The sequence below is a fragment of the Tiliqua scincoides genome, chromosome 4 (assembly GCF_035046505.1).
Source record: "Tiliqua scincoides isolate rTilSci1 chromosome 4, rTilSci1.hap2, whole genome shotgun sequence".
NCBI lineage: Eukaryota > Metazoa > Chordata > Lepidosauria > Squamata > Scincidae > Tiliqua > Tiliqua scincoides.
In genome coordinates, this window is record NC_089824.1 from 52,076,924 (window position 1) to 52,097,585 (window position 20,662).

At 46.8% G+C, this 20,662-nt stretch overlaps 1 protein-coding gene across 1 annotated transcript; it reads left to right on the forward strand.

The window, feature by feature from the left end:
- The first annotated feature begins 4,839 nt into the window (after positions 1-4,839).
- On the forward strand, positions 4,840-17,062 carry LOC136648314 (protein RCC2-like). Its single transcript, XM_066624426.1, has 6 exons — positions 4,840-4,974; positions 6,421-6,514; positions 9,476-9,619; positions 9,835-9,966; positions 10,431-10,519; positions 16,910-17,062. Exons 1-6 carry the CDS (start codon positions 4,840-4,842, stop codon positions 17,060-17,062), a joined length of 747 nt encoding a protein of 248 aa, XP_066480523.1.
- Positions 17,063-20,662: the final 3,600 nt, after the last annotated feature.

A 20,662-nucleotide genomic window follows, 5' to 3' on the forward strand; every position in this document is an offset into this window, starting at 1 on the left:
GAGAGAGAGAGAGAGAGAGAGAGAGAGAGAGAGAGAGAGAGAGAGAGAGAGAGTGAATCCTGGTTGCTTCCAAGGCATATTTAAAAGACATTCCCTCACTGCCCTATTAGAAATGTTGGTAACATGTATATTTATTTTGTTATTACAGGATCTTTCAACTATACTCCTCAAAGATGCTTTTAAAACAAGAAAAATTCCTTTCAAATTTTTTTAAAATTATTTTTAGGAAAATAGGGGTTTACTACTTTCATTAACATTAAAGGGCATATGCACACAATTCTTTATCTATATTCAGAAATTGTCAGGAGGACAAATAGAATGGAATCCAAGCGATGCGGGAATATTTATTTATTTAAAAGATTTTTCCCTGCCTTTCTTCTGCTGGAGCAGAAGCCCAAGGCGGTTTACAATTTCCAACTAAAATATACAATATATAAAAACAATAGATAAAAATAACAAAAAATAAACAAAACCAACTGGAGGAGGGCAAACTACAGGTCCAGCCTAGTTGTACATGGATTTTTTTATACACAGATTTGACTCAACACAAATGGCCCCTGCAAATAAGAAGGAATGTGCTGATCCCTGGAGAAGGGAAAAAATGCACCCCTTTAAAATCACAGTTTAAAAACTACTTTTTACTGTTGCAGATAGACAGATATACAAGTGATTACAGGTATAACCTAAGTATCCACAGATTTTTCTATTACAAAGCTGATGAGAAGGGCCCTTTAAATTAAAGGAAAACAGTCCTTTAATAATGCCAGAGAGGGCAGCCAGCTGACAATCCATCAATCATTCTCTCTGCAGGCTTCACACCTCCCTTCCCTCTGAGCACATGAAAGAAGGCTAAATGGCAGTAATTATCACCTTCTCCTTTCTTTCCCCCTTGCTGGGGCTCTTGGTGAAGGGAGGGATTGCTGCCTCCTAGTGAAGCCTAAGTACCTGGAGAGAGACTGATTGTCTCTGTGTGCATTACAAAGGTCAGCAAAGCTGTTTTTAAATCACCAGAGCAAAGAGACTGTGTTTTTTTTTAATTGATTTGCTATCCTGCATTTTTTGCCATCCATGTTGAGTTCTTGAAATGGAACCCTCCCAAATAATGAGACTCAACCTGTATTTGCAACCAAGGTACAGCTATGGAGACACATAAGACAAACAGTCCATCACCCAAATGCCAGACAGAACAAAAATGTTTTGAGCCCTTGCTGAAACGCCATAAGGGAGGGGGTCGATCTTAATTCTCCTGGTAGAGAGTTCCATAATTGTGGTGCCACTACCAAGACGGCTCGCTCCTGTGCTGCCACCCTGCTAACTTGGGAGAAAGGCAGCACCTGCAGAAAAGCCCCCTCAGATGGCCTGATAGGACAAGCCAGAATAAAAAGCATGGGGGACAAAATAGAACCCTGTAGCACCTTACATTGTAAAGTCCAGGGTGCTGAGCAGGAGTCTCCTGGCATCATCATCTATCTTCATGACCTATTAGCCAAGAAGCACTGCAAAGCTTCTTCAGAAAGCTGCTGAGAGGTCCAGTAGGACCAACAGGGACATACGCCCCATGTCTAGTCCTTGGTGAAAACCATCCAACAGAGCAACCAAGGCTGTCTCTGTCCCAAAGCCTGGCCTGAAGCCAGATTGGAAGGGATCTTGATAATCTGTCTGATCTAGGATCCCCTGGAGCTAAACAATCACAGATCAGAGCTAGAGGAATCTGCCCTGTATTATCCATATGCAGATTGCAGATCCTTGCAGAAGTTGCAGATTGTGAAATGCCTTGGAAATTATGGTTACAGTCCTAATCGACTCAAGCCACTAGAAATGTTCCCTGTAAATCCAATGTGGTTAGAATTACATCTAATGGGTTGGATCGAATGTGCCATTTTTTTTTGCAGAAGGTGTCTTCAACTTACAAGGAAGACCGCCTTCCACTTGGCACTAGAATGTGGTATAAGCAAAGTGAAATGAAATTCTAAGGCCTTCTTCCACTTGTGCAAAACCTTGTGCTACTGCTTGCACAAGCACAATTGTGAAAACTGCTTTAGAACATAGCTGTTACAGCACTGTGTGACCTCTTGTGAAAGCTCTGACAAAAGCGATATTCTCCTTCCACTCATGGTGTTTTGAATCCAGACCACTGCATACAGTGAAAATTTAAGATTCCTAAATCTATCTCCTGCTTCCAGTAAGCGTGCTATCTTATGTTGGACTAAATCTGTCCTATGAAATCTTAACATTTAGATCTGTGCTATCCATAGCTGAGGATGCAGCTTTAAACACACACCATCACCAGCCATTCATTTTTTAAATTGTTTTTCTTTTTGCCAATAAACTCTGTTTAGCTATTTCAGCAATAGACTCTGGATCAAAAGTAGGAATTCACAAGCATTCTAGTGTCCAATGTGAAAAAGTTGATGTGCATACGTTCCAATTGAACATTCACAAGAGCTGGAGCAATTGTGAACCAGACTCACATACAGGTTCAAATAGGTTCACCAAAGGCCAAACCTTTGCAAACATCTACTGCTCAGGTCCCAAAATAAAAAAAAATAAAAATAAAATAAAATAAAAAAGCTTCTCAGGAGCTTGATTTGCTTGCAAAGGTGCAAACCTTTGCAGGCACATTGGCACTGATCTTGATTCTGTTTGCAAACATTTGGACAAGGGAGTTTGACATGTAGGGCTTTTTTTGGTAGAATGTTTGCAGCATCTGTAGCCCAAACTACAAACTACAAAGTAAAATACTTTATTTTTAACAATGTTCCACATAAAATGGAAAGCTTTTTTGCCCCCATTTGTTGCTTCTTCCTGTTCTCTTAAAATCCTTCTGCTTGGATACTCTTGACAGAAAATTGCCTCTTCAGCATGATGGCTTGAAGGTGAAGGAGTGCTTCATTACTAGATCCTGGGCTGTGGGAGTAGTCATTCTTCAGCCACTGATCTAAATCTATACTTAGGAACTGCTTCGAGCATCCATTTGAAGCTGTCACACTCCTGGACGCCACATCATCCTTCAAGCTTTTTGTAATCAGAAAGACAAATGCAGATGAACTTCCATGGAGGATGGCAAATTAGAGAAACAGAAAAATGGTTGTCAAAAATGCAGAGACTGTGATCCAACTCTGCACGTGCCCAGCTGCTAGAGTTGTGCCGATGGAGTCCTGTGTAAAAACAACAAATATTGTTTGGCAGGAAAGAGAGAGTGGTGGAGAGGCGGGCAGCCCAATTCTGAGCTGACCGGCGCCCAGGGCAGCAGTGGCACCGGACTGGCTGCAACAGCATCCTAAGTGTGCCGAGCAGCTGCTGGAGGCCCCCAATGCCTCCTCAGGGTAATGGGACATTCATCCCCTTTCCTGAGTAAGGTAATGAGCCCCGCAATGGGGCTATTTAGCTGGAACAGAGTAAAGCAGTCCAATATTGGGCCGAGATGCATGACGCAAGGCTTTGGATCTGATGGAGCTCAGCTCTGCTGGTTCCACCCCCTTCCATGCCCTGCTACACCTTCTCCCCACTCACCCCCCCAGAACACCTCCCCCCCCATGCCCTGACTTACCTCTCTGCTCCCTGGCTCTTCTCGTGGAGTGCCAGGCTGCAGCCGGCCGGCCTCCAACTGGCACTAGCCCAACCAGTGCTCACACCTAGCCAGCTCCGGCACTGGACCAGCACTTAACTGCTGCAAGCATGCCTTATGGCACATTTGTGACAGGCAGCATGCGTTCTTCAGGATTGGGCCCTAAGAGTCCAATCTTAAACAGTCCTCGCACCAGCCCTGAGCTCCAGAACACGCACTCCAAGACACATCCACAACACGCAGGGAGGAGAGGCTCTTGGCACTGGGTCAGAGCCAGTGGGCGCTGGGCCTCAGCGCCACGTGGACGTCCATCACCAGCAAGCAGAAAGCCTTCTCAGTGTGTGTGGGGGGAACGGGCAGTAAGACTTTTCAGGGCGAGTGGAAGGCAGGAAATGGGTGGAATGGGGTCAGGGGAAGGGAGGATTGGGCCCAGGAAGGGCGCAGAGATGGTAGCAGCCTCTGCCGCCGAATCCTAACCTCCCTTCCGGCCCAGGCAGCTCAACATGGGCACTGATCCAAGGAGACTCACTGGCGCCACAGCTGCATTACCTTAGGTAAGAGAGCAAATGGTCTCTTCCCTCAAGGAGACTCCCAGCGCTAGCCCAGTGCCCACAGAATTCAGTGGTAGCCATTTCGGCACTGCTGGAGACCTGGATGCTGCCGGGTTTACTGGCGCTACCATCAATTTTCAAACTTGCTTTTTATTTATTTAATGAGAAATTTATATCCCACTTTTCCAGTAAAAGCTCAAAGCTGCTCACAAGGATGTACTGCAGTAAATGCATTATAAAATTAATAATAGACTATGAAAACATTAAAATTTAAAATCCAGCCTCCATAAAATACATAATAGTACATCCATAAAAATCAGCCCATCATGAAAATGTAACCAACCCATAAATATACAGCAGTATAAAAATGCACACTTGTAAGCGGTGATGCAAAACATTAAATAAAAGAGGGCAAATAAAAGCAGCCAGACAGCAGCAGTAACAACAGGACATAAAAAAAACAGTAAGTAGTGAGAGTGAAAAAGGCAACCCAGGGGCCTCCAGAGGTCTCCTTGGGAGAAGGGGTCATTTGTCCCCTTCACCTGATTAAGGGCGCAAGCCTTGCAATAGGGCAACTCAAGTCTGCATTGGATATTTTGCCAGCACAGACTTGAGAACCTCCATGTCAGGTTTTTCAGCCCAACACAGAGCATAGGATCCAGCAAAGGAGGCCTTCACCAGTCCCACCCCCTCCTGCCCCAGCCCCTCCCTATTCTTAGAATGCCTCCCCCGCCCCCCGCCCTGAACAGCCACTCCACCAGTTGGCAGTGCCACTTACTGCTGGCCGATGTCTTTCCAGTGCTGGGCTCAGTGACGACTGACGCTGGCCCGGTGCTGGCACTCCGTCCTCCCAAGGTGCTGCAAACATGCTTTACAGCAGGTTTACGACACCTAGTGCCAGCGCCGGTGCGAAAGCCAGATAGGATGGGGCTCTAAATGACCTTATCAGCCAAAATTGTCCAAACTTGCAATGGAGAGGTGGAGATCTGTAGATGCCTCCCTAACAAACAAACACACAAACAAACAAACAAACAAACAAACAAACAAACAAACAAACAAGGCAAACCTCAGAAAATGTTGAAGAGAAAGATAGGTTTATTCATCAAATCGCTAAAATATGCAGGTATTTTTCATTAGACATTTGGAGTTAACTTTTACTTTTCATCAGAGGTGATTATTCCTTCTCTCTCTCTCTTGGATATTTCTTCCAAGAGGTGAATTAACAGCACATTAGAGTATTTTTCTCCTTTTATTTGCCTTCTTTTATTTATTTGGAAGTGGTGCTGCACTTTGTCCTTTTGTGTTAACTGTTCAGTGTCTCCTCACTTGGGCACGTAAGTCCTCTTGCCACCCAAAACAGCGGATGCAATTCTTGTTATAATGGTACAACCATCTGATCCATTTGGAAGAGTGCAACCTGATGCAATCAAAGATGTAGTCAAGGGGGGACTGAACTGAGTGGAACTCCAGGCCTATTTCTATAGCTAGATCAGTGATGTCACCAGGTGCTGCCTTTGAAACTTTTTTTCAAAGGCCCTCAGACAAGAAGAAGGCCTCGGGCTCAGCAGGAGGTAAATTTGCAGAGGGACATAATGTTAATATCTAGGCCAACTCTTTCTCAATATTCCTGAGAGACAGTATTTAGCTCATGTTATGCTAAGGCTATGCAAATTTACCTGGGAGCAAGTCCTGCTGAATACAGTAGGATTTGCTTTTGAGTAAAAATACATAGGCTACCACCCTTATATTTATTTGGGATATTTTTTATTCCCAACTTTAGCGTTCGTACGTTTCTTTTGAAACTATTGCAACCCACGCCAAAATTTGGGATGAAGTGGGCTACAGATCTTTAAAGGGGAATTAATCCCTTTAAGAGGGAATTAGTCAGATTCACGGAGTCTGGTTGACAGAAGCAGGACACTGGCTAGATTGACTCTGCTCTGGAAGGGGCTCTGTGGCTGTTCTTATCAGAGTGTTTTAGCACTTTTGGTTAAATGGAGCACCGTATACAAAGACAGTATACATCTACAAAGACACTCCATGCCTAGTGTAGGTGCGCAGTGGTGTTGGAGGGCCATTGCATGGGAGCATCTGTTTGGCCACTGTTGGGAGGAGGAAGTTGAACTGACTAGAGGTGCTGGTCTGATCCATCAAGGCTACCACAGTGTTTCTAGGCTTTCCAGGTCAGCTGCTGGACCAGAAGACACCCCCCCCAGCTTTGCGCCTTCCAGGAGCAACAATTGATAATTTCCATCGAGCAGAGCCAGACCTGACTTTTTCCTTTTATTCTCTGTCTCCCAGAAACTTGAAGGGTCAAAATTCAAGGGGCAGCTTCTAATATTTGGAGCAACAAACTGGGACCTGATTGGTCGAAAGGAAGTGCCTAAACAGCAAGGTAGGTTGTCACAGCATGAATGTTCTTAAATTACATGTGCGTGCACTTGTGAACACATTTCATAAACACCATAAACATAACCGTGAGTGTTAATGAGGCGAGATTGTTCCTTTTCTTGATTTTGACCAATCTAAATGTTTAGGTCTTAAATGCTGTGAGGTTTTTTTCTTTCAGGTTTCACTTTTGGTAAATCACTTTTCTGGTGAGGCTTTGAGACTAACAATAATGAAACACTAAATTGAGTCTTTTTGGAGAGGCCAAATGCTGAGTCATCTGGTCCATTTATAACTCTGGTGATGACTTTGTCTGTCTCAGCAGAGGAAGATGTGAGAATAGAGAGTGCAGGAATGGATCTACTGGAGGCACAAACGGTGTGGAGATTTTGGGCTCCATCAACAGCAGCCCTTGTCTTAAAGTCGCTTGTTGCCTGCCTGCCCAGGACAGACTCAGGTTGGCTTTTTCCTGACTCAGTTATGGGAATAAAGAGTGTCTTTATTGCTAAGTCTAGATCAGGGGTGCTCACACTTTTTTGGCTCGAGAGCTACTTTGAAACCCAGCAAGGCCCGGAGATCTACCAGAGTATTTTTTACAATGTTCGCGCCATCGTAACATATAACATTTATGTGTACAATGTATGTTGGTGTACCTTGAGCCCCAGTGAGTATAACAGGACTTACTCCTGAGTAGACATGCCTAGGATTAGGCTGTGAGGCTGCAATCCTAGCCACACTTACCTGGGAGTAAGCCCCATTGAGTACAGTGGGCCTTACTCCTGGTGTTTCCTCCCAGAGGCACCTGAAGGGGGGGGTCGGCACTCCGCAATCTACTCATTTTGCCTCGCGATCTACCGGTAGATCGCGATCCACCTATTGAGCACCCCTGGTCTAGATGGTCCCACAGTCTTGGCTGTCGGCTGAGTGCTTTGGGGGCTTGAAGCAGGATTCCTGTGAAACCTGCAAGCTTCCTTACCCCCCTATCATAGAGGCCTCACATTCTCTGAGGAGGCAATCTGCATGTGGGATGAACTGCTTCAGCGCCCAGTCTTATCCAACTTGCCAATGCTGATGCAGCTGCAGTGTGACTCCAAGGTAAAGGAACAAATGCTCCCTTATGTTGAGAAGGTCTCTGTGACCGACCCCTCACCACAAGATGTAGCACACACCGTGTTGGCACAGCTGTATCAGCACTGGACAGTTGGATAGGATTGGGCCCTCAGACTGCAGGTGGGGAGTTGACGTAATGCAGTGCTGCTCTGTACACAAGAACCCTCTGCAGGCGGAAAACTAGTGTGTCGAGCAAAAGGATTTGAGCCTCTCCTGCTATCTGGTGTTCTAGTTATCTTTGTGCAGGGCATTTTATTTCATTCTGTCATATGTGTCTTTGCCTGCAATTCGAAGCATACAATGCAGATTCCGCATGTTGAGGCCACCACTGAGAAGCACCCCTTGTGAATCATTGCCAGCCAAACCTCAGAGGATTCCCAGTTAGGGCTGAGAGTCCTCGCTTGTCAGTGTGGAGAAGACAGCGCTGTGTGGACCAAGGTTCCGACTTGGGGGAGGGCAGCTTCACATGTTCAGGCCCATTAAGCATCGTGATCTGTGGCTCGTAGTTCTGTGATGTAAGTGCCTCTTGCCACTGCATCTAGTTTCAAGAGCGAGCAACACCTTTCTTGGCTCTTGTGGACTCGCACTGATGCAGAAATTCTGATCTGGCGTAGAAAACCGGGCAGATTCCTGGTGGGCATTGTGTGTTATGAGTGGGTTTTGTTTTTTTTTAAAGTGTTTCTCTGGAGCACACGAACCTTCGCTGTACAGAGATTGACTCACTAGCTCCTTGGAACACACGGTGTTGCAGTTTCCTTGCTGGATTGCATTGGAATGCTGGAAAGGGCACTCCCACAAGCCGATGCTGCCATCCCGCTTTGGTCTTATCACAGTGCTGACGTCTGCCTCCCAGTGCAGACTATGCGGTCTTTGTCTGCAGTCTGGTTTGAAGACATTTGAGCTTGGACTGTGATCTTCAGCTGGACAAAAGATAGGAGGGCAAATAGAGGCCAGGGTGGGAGCTGGCAGGACGCGTCACGGAGTGGCAGCGCACACACTATGTTTAAAGGAGCATGGAGGGAAGCTGCCTCCAGTCAGGGTCAACAAAAGTGAGCAAGGTGGACCAATAGTCTGACTCGGCATAAAGGCAGCTTTGTATATAGCTGTATGTACAAGAGCAGGGTGGTGAATTGGGATCTTTGGGGTCCCTGTGTTGCTGAGTCAGAATTTCCTCAATACCAGAGCAAAACATTTGATGGGTGCCATTTCATAAGTGAAATCCTTTCTATTCTTGTCTTGCCAGATAGTTGCAAAGGAGGGAGCTGATTCAGACGTGCTAGTTAGACCAAGGGTCAGACTGGGTTCACGGACTCTTTGCTGTTTGTAGGACTGCAATGGTTCCCTTGGGGCCTTCTAAAATAGCAGCCTGCATTGGGCCTCAGCAGGCAGAGCAACCTTCTGCCCTGGGATTTGGCCATAGGCAGCTGCAGCCAGCCCTGCTGATGGCAGTTCAGGCCTTGGGCCTTGGTTTAACGAACAGAACGAAGCTGCTGAGGATGTGCTGTGTGTAGAGTTTGGTTCAGAGTTGGGTAGGAGGTGGTGGGAAAGACCCAGCTATGCCTGGAGAACCACTGCTGGCCAGAAAAGGCAAGATTGGCTAGGCGGGCCAAAGGTCTCCATCAGTTCAAGGCAGCTGATGTTCGTTTATTGTTGCTGAGTGTTTTTGGAGTACCAGTGATGTATGCCGCACTTGACATTGTATGGAAAGAGACCCAAGGGACTTGTATTCTTAATATGAGCGGAAGCAGACTGACAGAAGAGGCACGCTGGAGAAGCCTATTTAAGCACCTTTTTAAACTGTGCACCTTAGTCCACTACTCTCCTTCCCCTTTGAAACCATCACTCTTTTCCATGGCAGCTGCCTACCGTAACCTGGGCCAGAACTTGTGGGGGCCTCACAGGTATGGGTGTCTGACGGGGATCCAAGTTCGGACTGTGGTCTCGGGGCCATGTGCTGCTCACAGTCTCCTGATCACCACTGAGGGGAAGCTCTGGAGCTGGGGTGAGTAATGGGAGTCACTTTAGGGCATGGATACTGGGGAGGGTCGTCTTTACATGCAGAACAGCTAGGAAGCTCTGGGGTTGCACGAAAGATCTCTCTACCTGAGACCTTGGAGAGGTCAACTGGAATAAATGGCAGGAGGTCTAGTGACCAGCCCTGCAGCATTGCGCCCCCATAGGCCTGATGACTCTGCATTTCCCTGTGTGGTTCTCCAGGGCGTAATGACAAAGGGCAGTTGGGCCATGGAGACACCAAGCGAGTGGACGCACCCAAGCCCGTTGAAGTACTCAGCAGTGAAACAGTCGTCTTGGCAGCCTGTGGCCGCAACCACACACTAGTCCTGACAGGTACAGGGGGCTTCTTGTGCATGGACCTCTGTCCTAGTTTCTCTTCCCTCTCCACTCACCTTTGGCTCAGCTCATCAGCATTATAACTGGTTAATAACTACTGGTCATGGGGGCAGCAGTTTGGTGAGAAGAGGCAAAAGGTTAGTTTGTCTCGGCCAGGGCCTGTATGATTGGGGGGGGGGGAGAGGCAGGGATAGGAAAGAAGGAAGGGGTGGGTGGGATGGTGGGGAAGCAGGGATTGGAGGGAGGAGGCTCAGAGGAAGCCTAATATCACAAGTGCTAGGGTTCAAGGGATGAGAGCAGACCCTCCGTGGGACCTTGAGTCAAACAGGGCTGGGGGCTGAGGACAGGCCAGGATGTACAGTATTGCCCACTGGGCCAGGAGCGGTAAAGGGGGCCTTGGCTTTGGGTTTCCAGCTGGGGTACGAGGGAGAACTTGCCTGTGTTCCATCTTTGCCTTCCAGAGAGTGGCTCCATCTTTGCCTTTGGAGAGAACAAGATGGGGCAGCTTGGCCTTGGCAATCAGACTGATGCCGTTCCCAGCCCCACACAGGTATGTGCCTCACAAGAACAGCCCCACTGGATCAGGCCAGAGGCCCATCTAGTCCAGCTTCCTGTATCTCATAGTGGCCCACCAGGCACAGAGGCCCACCAGTGGCCTCATGTTGTCCCCTCATTTAAAAACTATTATTGTTATGAAAGTGACAGTAGAGTTTAGATTTGATTGTTACCTCCTTATGACTGGTAATTCCTGCTTGCAAAGTTCTGAATGTCTCTTGTGGGGAAATGTCTTGAGTCTGTGAACTAGAATTGGGAAAAGAATGACCAGAGTATTTAAACAACATAAGCAGATACAGGTTGAGTCTCCTGAGGGTTCCCTTCCCAGAACTCATTCGAATGGCATTAATCGCATTTAATCGAATTAAAGCAAATCCACTTAAAAAAAATGTCCTTTTGCTCAGTGATTTTAAAACAACCTTGCTGACTTTTGTAGCAGACAATCAGTCTCTCTCCAGGCACTTAGAAAGACTTCACTTCAGCAGAAAGGCAGCAACCCCTCCCTTCACCAGGAGCTGCAATGGGGGGGATGGAGGAGGGGATAATTACTGCCGTTCTCAGGGGTCACTTGCTTCCTAGTGAAGCTGTTAAGTGCCTGGAGAGAGAATGATTAATGGATTGTCAGCCTGCTGCCCTCTCTTGAAGTAAGGAGGCTATTGTTAAATGACTTTTTTCCTTTTATTTAAAGTCCCCTTCTCATTGCATTGAGATAAAACCAAAATCCGTGAAAAATCCGTGGATAATTAATAATAATAATAACAACAACAACAACAACAGGTATTTATATACCGCCTTTCTTGGTCTTTATTCAAGACTTTATTCAAGACTATTCAACCCCTGGGGGCTGGGGGCCAAGAATAGGCCCTCAGTTTGGCTGTACTTGTCGTAAGAGGCGACTAAACAGCCACCGGGTAGATGGGACTCGTCAGCCTAGGAAGGCAGCTCATCTAAGAGAAGGAAACTCTGATCCCAAACCTCCACTGCCTTGTGGCTACATCCAGTTCTGGAAAAGGCTTCAGGAGTCAACCTCGAGGCAAAATCAGGAGCCGGAGTCCCTTAGGCAGTTCATGGCTGAACACAGTCACGTTCTGGCAACTCCTGCGACGCCGCTGGAACCAACCGTATTGGCTTCTGCCTTTCCATTGGACCATTCCAGCGACGTGGAGAGGGGGGATTTGCTGCATGGGTAACAGCCTATCCTCCATACCTTCTTTACCCAGGCTTCGCGCACTGGAGAGGACACTCCAACTTCGCCATACGGCGTCGGCACAACACGGGAAGCAGCAGTTTACCGGTTATAAGTCTTTGCTCGATTGGCGTAGAGCATGACGCCAGGGGCTGCTTCCGACGGTGGGAGAGATCATTGCATCTCATTGGGCAGCTACCACCCGCCTTAAGCTGGGCAGTCCCCAGCCAGTAAGGTGTTGCCTCGCCACGGTCCGTTAACCTCATGGGGTGCGTGGGGTTTAGGGTGAAAACCGACAAGCGGATCGACAACTCTGCACCATGCAACAGAAAACAGAAAACTACTGCCCTAAAGCTGGGCACCTGGAACGTTAGGACAATGACACCTGGCTTCTCTGATGACCTGCAAGAAATAGACGACGCACGCAAAACAGCTGTCATCGACATGGAGCTGAGCAGACTGCAGATGGACATCGTCGCCCTTCAAGAGACTAGGCTGCCAGATTCCGGATCTGTCAAGGAGAGAAATTTCTCATTTTTCTGGCAGGGAAAACCACCAAACGAAACCAGGGAACATGGCGTTGGCTTTGCGGTCAGAAATACCCTGCTGAAATCCATCATCCCACCTACTGTGGGAAGTGAAAGAATTTTGTCCCTGCAGCTCCAGTCATCAGCAGGACCTATCACTCTCATCAGTGCTTATGCACCGACTCTGTCGTCTCCAGCAGAAGCCAAAGACAAATTCTATGATGACCTGGCCACCACTGTCAAGAAAATCCCTGTAAAAGAGCCATTGTTCATCCTCGGCGATTTCAATGCTAGAGTTGGTGCTGATAACAGTTCATGGCCCACTTGCTTAGGTCAGTTTGGCACTGGGAGGATGAACGAAAATGGCCAACGCCTGCTAGAGTTTTGCTGTCATCACGGTCTCTGTGTCAGCAACACATTCTTCAACACAAAGCCCCAACATAGAGTCTCTTGGAGACATCCAAGATCAAAGCACTGGCACCAGCTCGACCTGATCCTCACCAGACGCTCCAGCCTTCCCAGCATCAAGATCACACGCAGTTATCATGGTGCTGCCTGCGACACTGACCACTCCCTGGTGTGCAGCAGAGTGAAACTGCAAACAAAGCGACTGTATCACACGAAAAAGGAAGGAAGACCTCGCATTGATACCAGCAAGACCCGGGATCAGAGAAAAGTGGAGGAATTTGCACAAGCGCTTGAGGAATCTCTTCCAGGCCCGGCCGACGCAAACGCATCCAACAGATGGGAACATTTCAAGAATACCGTTTACAACACCGCCTTGTCCATATTCGGCAAGAAGACCAACAAGGCGGCAGACTGGTTTGAAGCCCACTCTGAGGAGTTGACACCAGTCATTGAGGAAAAGAGGAGAGCTCAAGCAGCATACAAGGCCTGTCCCAGTGAGCGCAACCTGCAGGTCCTCCGAACTGCTCGCAGCAAAGTCCAACAGACTGCCAGGAGATGTGCTAACGACTACTGGCTCCAGCTCTGTTCCGAGATACAGATAGCAGCTGACACGGGCAACATCAAGGGGATGTATGATGGTATCAAGCAGGCCCTAGGTCCAACACAGAAGAAAATTGCCCCTCTGAAGTCTGCCACAGGCGAGGTCATCCAGGATCGGGCGCAGCAGATGGAACGCTGGGTGCAGCACTACTCTGAGCTATATTCCAGAGAAAATGTAGTCACCGAAGAAGCACTGAACAACATTGAGTGCCTGCCTGTGCTGGAAGAGCTTGACAGTGAACCAACCCTAGAAGAACTTCACGTGGCCCTGGACTCCCTTGCCTTTGGCAAGGCACCTGGAAAAGACAGCATCCCTGCTGAAGTCCTAAAATGCTGCAAAGAGATCATCGTCACTGAGCTGCATGAAATCCTCTGTCTCTGCTGGAGAGAAGGTGGAGTACCTCAAGACATGAGGGATGCAAACATCATCACGCTGTACAAGAACAAAGGTGACAGGGGTGACTGCAACAACTACCGCGGCATCTCTCTCCTTAGCGTTGTAGGAAAGCTGTTTGCCCGAGTTGTACTAAAGAGGCTCCAGGTACTTGCAGAGAGCGTCTATCCAGAATCGCAGTGTGGATTCCGAGCCAACAGGTCCACCACTGATATGGTATTCTCCCTTAGACAACTGCAGGAGAAATGCAGGGAACAACGACAGCCACTCTTTATAGCCTTCATAGATCTCACAAAGGCTTTCGACCTGGTCAGCAGAGACGGCCTCTTCAAGATTCTCCCCAAGATTGGATGTCCACCCAGGCTCCTCAGCATCATCAGATCCTTCCACAAGGACATGAAGGGCACTATTGTCTTCGATGGCTCCACATCAGACCCTTTTGACATCCGAAGCGGAGTGAAGCAGGGCTGTGTTCTTGCACCAACCTTGTTTGGGATTTTCTTCGCTGTCCTGCTGAAGCAGGCCTTTGGAACTGCAACAGAAGGCATCTATCTCCGGACCAGATCAGACGGAAAGCTCTTCAACCTCTCCAGACTGAGAGCAAAATCCAAAGTCCAGCTGAAATGTCTGCGTGACTTCCTCTTTGCCGACGATGCAGCTGTCACTACCCACTCTGCCAAAGATCTCCAGCAGCTCATGGATCGTTTTAGCAAGGCCTGCCAAGATTTTGGACTGACAATCAGCCTGAAGAAAACACAGGTCATGGTTCAGGATGTGGACTCACCTCCCTGCATTACAATCTCTGAGCATGAACTGGAGGTTGTCCATGACTTTGTGTACCTTGGCTCAACGATCTCCGACACTCATTCTCTCGATGCCGAGCTAAACAGGCGCATCGGTAAAGCAGCTACCACGTTTTCCAGACTCACAAAGAGAGTCTGGTCCAACAAGAAGCTGACGGAACATACCAAGATCCAGGTCTACAGAGCTTGCGTCCTGAGTACACTTCTGTACTGCAGCGAGTCATGGACTCTTCGCCCACAACAGGAGAGGAAACTGAGCGCTTTCCACATGCGCTGCCTCCGACGCATCCTCGGCATCACCTGGCAGGACAAAGTTCCAAACAACACAGTCCTGGAACGTGCTGGAATCCCTAGCATGTATTCACTGCTGAAACAGAGACGCCTGCGTTGGCTTGGTCATGTCGTGAGAATGGATGATGGCCGGATCCCAAAGGATCTCCTCTATGGAGAACTCGTGCAAGGAAAGCGCCCTACAGGTAGACCACAGCTGCGATACAAGGACATCTGCAAGAGGGATCTGAAGGCCTTAGGGATGGACCTCAACAAGTGGGAAACCCTGGCCTCTGAGCGGCCCGCTTGGAGGCAGGCTGTGCAGCATGGCCTTTCCCAGTTTGAAGAGACACTTTGCCAACAGTCTGAGGCTAAGAGGCAAAGAAGGAAGGCCCATAGCCAGGGAGACAGACCAGGGACAGACTGCACTTGCTCCTGGTGTGGAAGGGATTGTCACTCCCGGATTGGCCTTTTCAGCCACACTAGACGCTGTGCCAGAACCACCTTTCAGAGCGCGATACCATAGTCTTTCGAGACTGAAGGTTGCCAATACCTGGTAGAAAGAAGTGGCAGGGAAAGAACATACTCTAATCAAGAAATTTAAAGTTTATTGGGGGGTATTTATTGGGGTCTATTGTGGTTTATTGGGGTCTTTGGGGGCATATTGGGCTATGCAGTGTGTAGCTACGTGGGATGTCATGATGGCTTTCTGCACTTTAAAATTTACCACTTCCCACTGAGTACAATAATCAGATGCTACTGCAGTAATGTGTTATAATATTTTATAGGTTTTTTTCATCTTTGTGCATATTTGTTCTTTTGCTTAATGCCTTTCACAGCCTGACTGAAATAACAGCTGTGTCTCTTTCACAAACTGTTAGGAAATATTAGTACATAATCCTCATTCCAAGCCTTTCACTTTAAATTATCTGCAGTCGTGTCCGACAACTTTTTCTTCCCTGTGGCAAGACAGGCGTTCCAAAAGAAGGTGGCATATTTTATATTGAGAGAGAGAAATATTTGGAATATTCTACTCTTGTCTTTGGCACACTGAAATAGGCTTTGAGAGGGCTGACCGCAAACATGATGGATTGTGAGTTAAGTGCAAAGAAATGCTGTACTGTATAGACTGTGGTGACCTTTGCCAGCAGTCAGGATTTGGGGCCAATCACCCTCAATGAAAAAGAGGGTATGAGGAGAAAAGAAAGACTCACAGATGCCACAATGACTGTTCTTTATTGCCTGTTGGCTATGGCAGTCATTCACATCAGAGACAAGAGAGCGACCGTTTCCGCCTCCCCCTGCCTCAATACAGTGAAGAATCATCTTGGGAGAAAATGTCACAAATGGCATAAGGAGAACACTTCTGGATCAGATCAAAGGTCCATCTGGTCTACATCCTGCTTCAACCAGTGACCATACAAATGCTTCCCAGAAGCCCACAAGCAGGGTGTCAGGATCCATCAGGACCCCGACCATGACTCCTCTGACCAATGCCAAAACCTGGATGTTCCATCACGATTCACAGCCATTGTTTGATGGATCTTCCATGAATTATCTAATCCCCCTTTAAAGCTATCCGGCCATCACCCCTACCTTGTGACAGTAAATTCCACAAGTCAGCTATCCATTGTGTTAAGAAATACTTTGTCCTGACTCTGCTACCAATCCCATTTCATTGGATAGCTGCAGGATCTTGAATTATAACAGAGGGACAAAAATATCTCCAGAAAACCCCCCCCCCTTTTCCATCATACTATGCATCATTTAATATACCTTTAGCATGCTGCTCTGTTATGTGCAAGCCAATGAATTTCTACTCATTGGAACTCCCAGGAACATATGCATAAAATTGCAGCTGGGCAGCCCAATCCAGAACTGCCTGGTGCACAGCATTGCAGTAGCACCAAAAATGCCTGCCACCGCATCCAGTGCGCTCCAGGCAGCCACCGCATCCTCTTTGGGAGATGGGGACTTTCGTCCTCTCCCCCCAGGTAAAGTGAGCAGCCCCACAATGGGGCTACTCAATTCTTCGTCGACCTGAAGGTTGGGTACAGCTTCCGTGTCAGGCGGCGACCCCAACATGGAGGCTCTGAATCCAATGGAGTGAAGCTCCACCAGTCCCACCTCCCTCCTGCCCCGCTCCCTCTCCCAGCATGCCTCCTGCCCGCACTCCCACTGCCTCCCCCCACTCTAGAATGCCTCCTCTCCGCCTCCCCCCACACCCCCACCTACGTCTCCACTGCTTGGCAATCCATGTGACCGCCGAGCAACAGAGCTCAGACACTCCACTGGCGCTAGCCCAGCGCCAGCTAGCACTGGGCTAGCACCGGCGGAGCACCGGCACTAGGGCCCGCAAGCATACCTTATGGCACATTTTCAATAGTGCGTGCTGGCGGTAAACTGGCGCGCAAAGCTTAGGATTGGGCTCTCAGTGGGTTTTTTTAAACTAAAAAATAGCCTCAGATATGTTGACTTTTTTCCTAGGAAAGGTGATCCAACTCTGCCCTGAAGCATTCATCAGTGATGCAGATGATGCAGATGAAACTAGGAGCACTGTGACAGCAGGTATGCCCCTTCCATTATTAGATAATATTCAGTGTGTTGATCATTATCCACCCCTGAAGTGTAGCAGAGAAGCCCCTTACCATGGAGTGTTCCACAGAGCAAAAAAGAGTGTTCCTCAGTATACTGCAGATTTCTTTTAACACTTGCCCTGCCTTTGGGAATCCAAGAGTCTTCCATTGAGAAAAGAGCAGGCCAGGTGAAAGAAATACATGGGGAAAATAGATGCAAAAGAGGAGTTTAGGAAACAACAAGGGAATGTTAATGGGAAAGTATTTTTTGTCAGTCATCTTTATTAGCTGAAATCTCTGTGCTTCCCTCGCATTTCATCATCCGTTCCTAAAGATCAAATTTGAGTTGAAATTTGAAATGAAAAAGAGGGGAGAGGGGTTTTTTTCATTATTTTTCTATCAGAGCGTTATTGGAAATGCCAGTGTATGTGCATAAGTGATGTGCAAAGGTAGCCGCAAGGGAAAATGCCAATCTAGGAAACATATTTTTTCCCCCTAACATATTTCTTGCATTTGAAAGTCAAAACAATAGCTTGGTCTCCTCCATGAGTCCTGGCTCCCTGTCCCTCTTTCCCCCACCCAGCACACACCAATACAGTGACATCACTTTCATTATTATTTGGAGACTGCAGATCACCATGGCCTATAGGTAAATGGGGGGAAGGGAGAAAAATGCTACTTTTGTTTAAAGCTCATTCATAGCTTAAGCTAGGGGTCTCCAAGCTACAGCCCAGGGGCCACATTCGGCCTGCCACAAGATTTTATCCGGGCTTCAGCAACTTGGCTTTTTTGTTAGAGAATTTCTACTGTTTGACATTTTTACTAATTATATAGCATTTCTCAGTTTAAGCATGACATTGTTTCTGTGTACTTGTCACATTTCTGAATCATATCCTGCTAATTACAAAAAGATCCACGTAGAACTTATTCATTCATTTATAAAACCGATTTTTTTTGCCTGCGAAAATGTCTAAACTATATGATGCGGCCCTTGTACTGGAAAGTTTGGAGATCTCTGACTTAAGCTGTCTAAGGCTTGATGATTCACTGGCCAATCCTATCCACACTTTCCTGGGAGTAAATCTCATGGAACACAATGGGACTTACTTCTGAGTAGACATGCATAGGATTGGGCTTGGTGTTCCTTATTGATTGGTCCAGTGTGTTCTCTGATGGGGAACAATCCCCTATAGACAAAAATAATCTGCTATCATAGAGCATCACTTCATAAGGTATCTGTTTTGCAAACCATTCTCATGCTAAGCAATGCCTCTCTGGGTGACTGTTCATACAATGCACAAGGCCTGATTCAAATTCCAGTTTAATTTTTTTTTAATCCTTTCAGTTTGGATTGGATCAAACCCAATGGGTTCTGAGGAGAAATAGCATGTTATTTGCATCAGCAACAATAAAAACAGCATGAGCAACAGGCCAGCCCTAACTTCTGATCTGTTGAAATATGCAGCAATACTTTGTTGTTGTTGCACCTGTACCAGGAAGGGATGGTAAGACTAGTTAGGTAATGGCAGGGTAACAAGATATTCTCTCTTTGAATTCTCTGGTCATGGGCACTCTTTATATAAAATATGTGCTGGAAATTGTACAAGCAAGCCAAGGACACATGCATACAAGGCTGAGTTCATAACTTGGCATTCTGTTGAGTTACAAGCACAGTATGTAAAAATAATTGCTACATTAGAACACCAAATTCAACAAGTGAAACCTAACTGAAGAGTCATTTAGGGTGCAATCCTAACCAACTTTCCAGCAGTGGCATAGCTGTACCAGTGGGGCATGCGCTGCATTCTGCAGTTGGGGGCAGTCACAGAGACCTCCTTAAGATAAGGCAATGTTTGCTCCCTTACCTCGGACTTGCATTATCCTTACTTCAGTGCTGGAAAGTTGGTTAGGATTGCATCCTTAGGCACATTCAACATACATAACACTTTGGTTACCCAGAGTGCTATATGTAGGCCTTACTTCCTTCAGTTCTCTCCCCCCCCCCAAGAAAAAAAAATGTGAATATCCATACCTGTTCTCATATAGCTAGACAGACAAGCTGAAGGATCCAGTTCCATCCTTTCCTATAAAGATATAAATACAGTACTATAGTTGAACACAAGAAAAAATTCAAACCACCAAGGCACACATTCAGGAATATACATCTTCATTTTAAACCACCAATAGCTTTCAAGTGACTGTCTGTCTGCTCCTCATACAGCACAAAATGGTGCTTAAAGTACTTCATATACATTATTTATCTCAGCAGTGTCAAAAAAGCATGTGAAATATACCACTATTATTATCATCCCCATATTGCAGATTGGGACAGGGGGCAAGTGGTGTCAGGAGCCACTGTGGCTAAAACCAATCAGCTTCTGGATCTGTGATCCCTTGTAAGGATGAGTCATTCAGGAATGTAGGTAAACATCTCCCAGGGATATGGTATTCTCCCTGGTTCAAGGATTACTCCATTAACTGAGTCAGTGTGTTTTTCTCTGCTCTGATAGATCTGTGGAAGCTTTCACATCAAACTTGGGCATTGCCATGACAACAGACCACTTTGGCCTCGCCACTAGACTTGGTTTTGCTCATGCAAATGCCTAACTACTAGACTGTCCTCAGGTCTTAGTTGTGCAGACTCATCCCTCCTATGTCTCCATGATGCCAGATCACTGGGCTACCCATATCCCAGCAAACCAACAGCAGGGCCTCTCCAAGACTGTCCAGGGTAGTCAAGGCTGATGTCTGTTTCAGAGCTATCTTCCTACCTGTGCAGCTGGTTCAATTTGCCTAAAATAGCATATTACTGTCAGTAAGTAAGCTGCTTGCTTAATGAGGAGTACCACGTTGATGCCCCAAGTGCCAACAGATATCCAGTCCCTGCCAAGAACAAATGCATGGATTTTAGAGTCTATGCAGTTATTGTGCACGAGACTGATATCATTGGACTTTTGTCAGCCTCAACAATACCTCATAGTATACAAATTCTGTGCGCTGCTTTATCTTGCCAGACACCAATAAGCATGCCATTATATTGTAATTATAAGCTAATCGCTCATTGGCATCTACTGAAGACATTTTTCATTTTAATGGTAATTCCAAGGATGACTACCATGTAATTTGTGGGGAACAAACAACTGCACAATTACTCTGTTATTAACACAATAATTACCAAATGTGTCCAGGCTTTTTTTTTTTATTGTGCATGTGTGTGACTTATAAAATTAAGATACCCACACCTGCAAACTGCATGGCAATTATGTAGTTAGTCTGGATGTGTTTTGCAATACAATGACATGACAACCGTGAATATTCCAAATATAAGGTGTTTTGTAATATTAGCCATCACTGAAATAGAAGTAGTATAACTG

Excerpts from the sequence above, each read along its gene's own strand:
- LOC136648314 (XM_066624426.1), top strand. The coding sequence starts at position 4,840 with ATGCCTCCCCCGCCCCCCGCCCTGAACAGCCACTCCACCAGTTGGCAG. Across the intron at positions 6,515-9,475 it reads GGAAGTGCCTAAACAGCAAG|CTGCCTACCGTAACCTGGGC; the intron begins GTAGGTTGTCAC and ends TTTCCATGGCAG. Across the intron at positions 10,520-16,909 it reads CCGTTCCCAGCCCCACACAG|AATGCCTCCTCTCCGCCTCC; the intron begins GTATGTGCCTCA and ends CCCCCACTCTAG.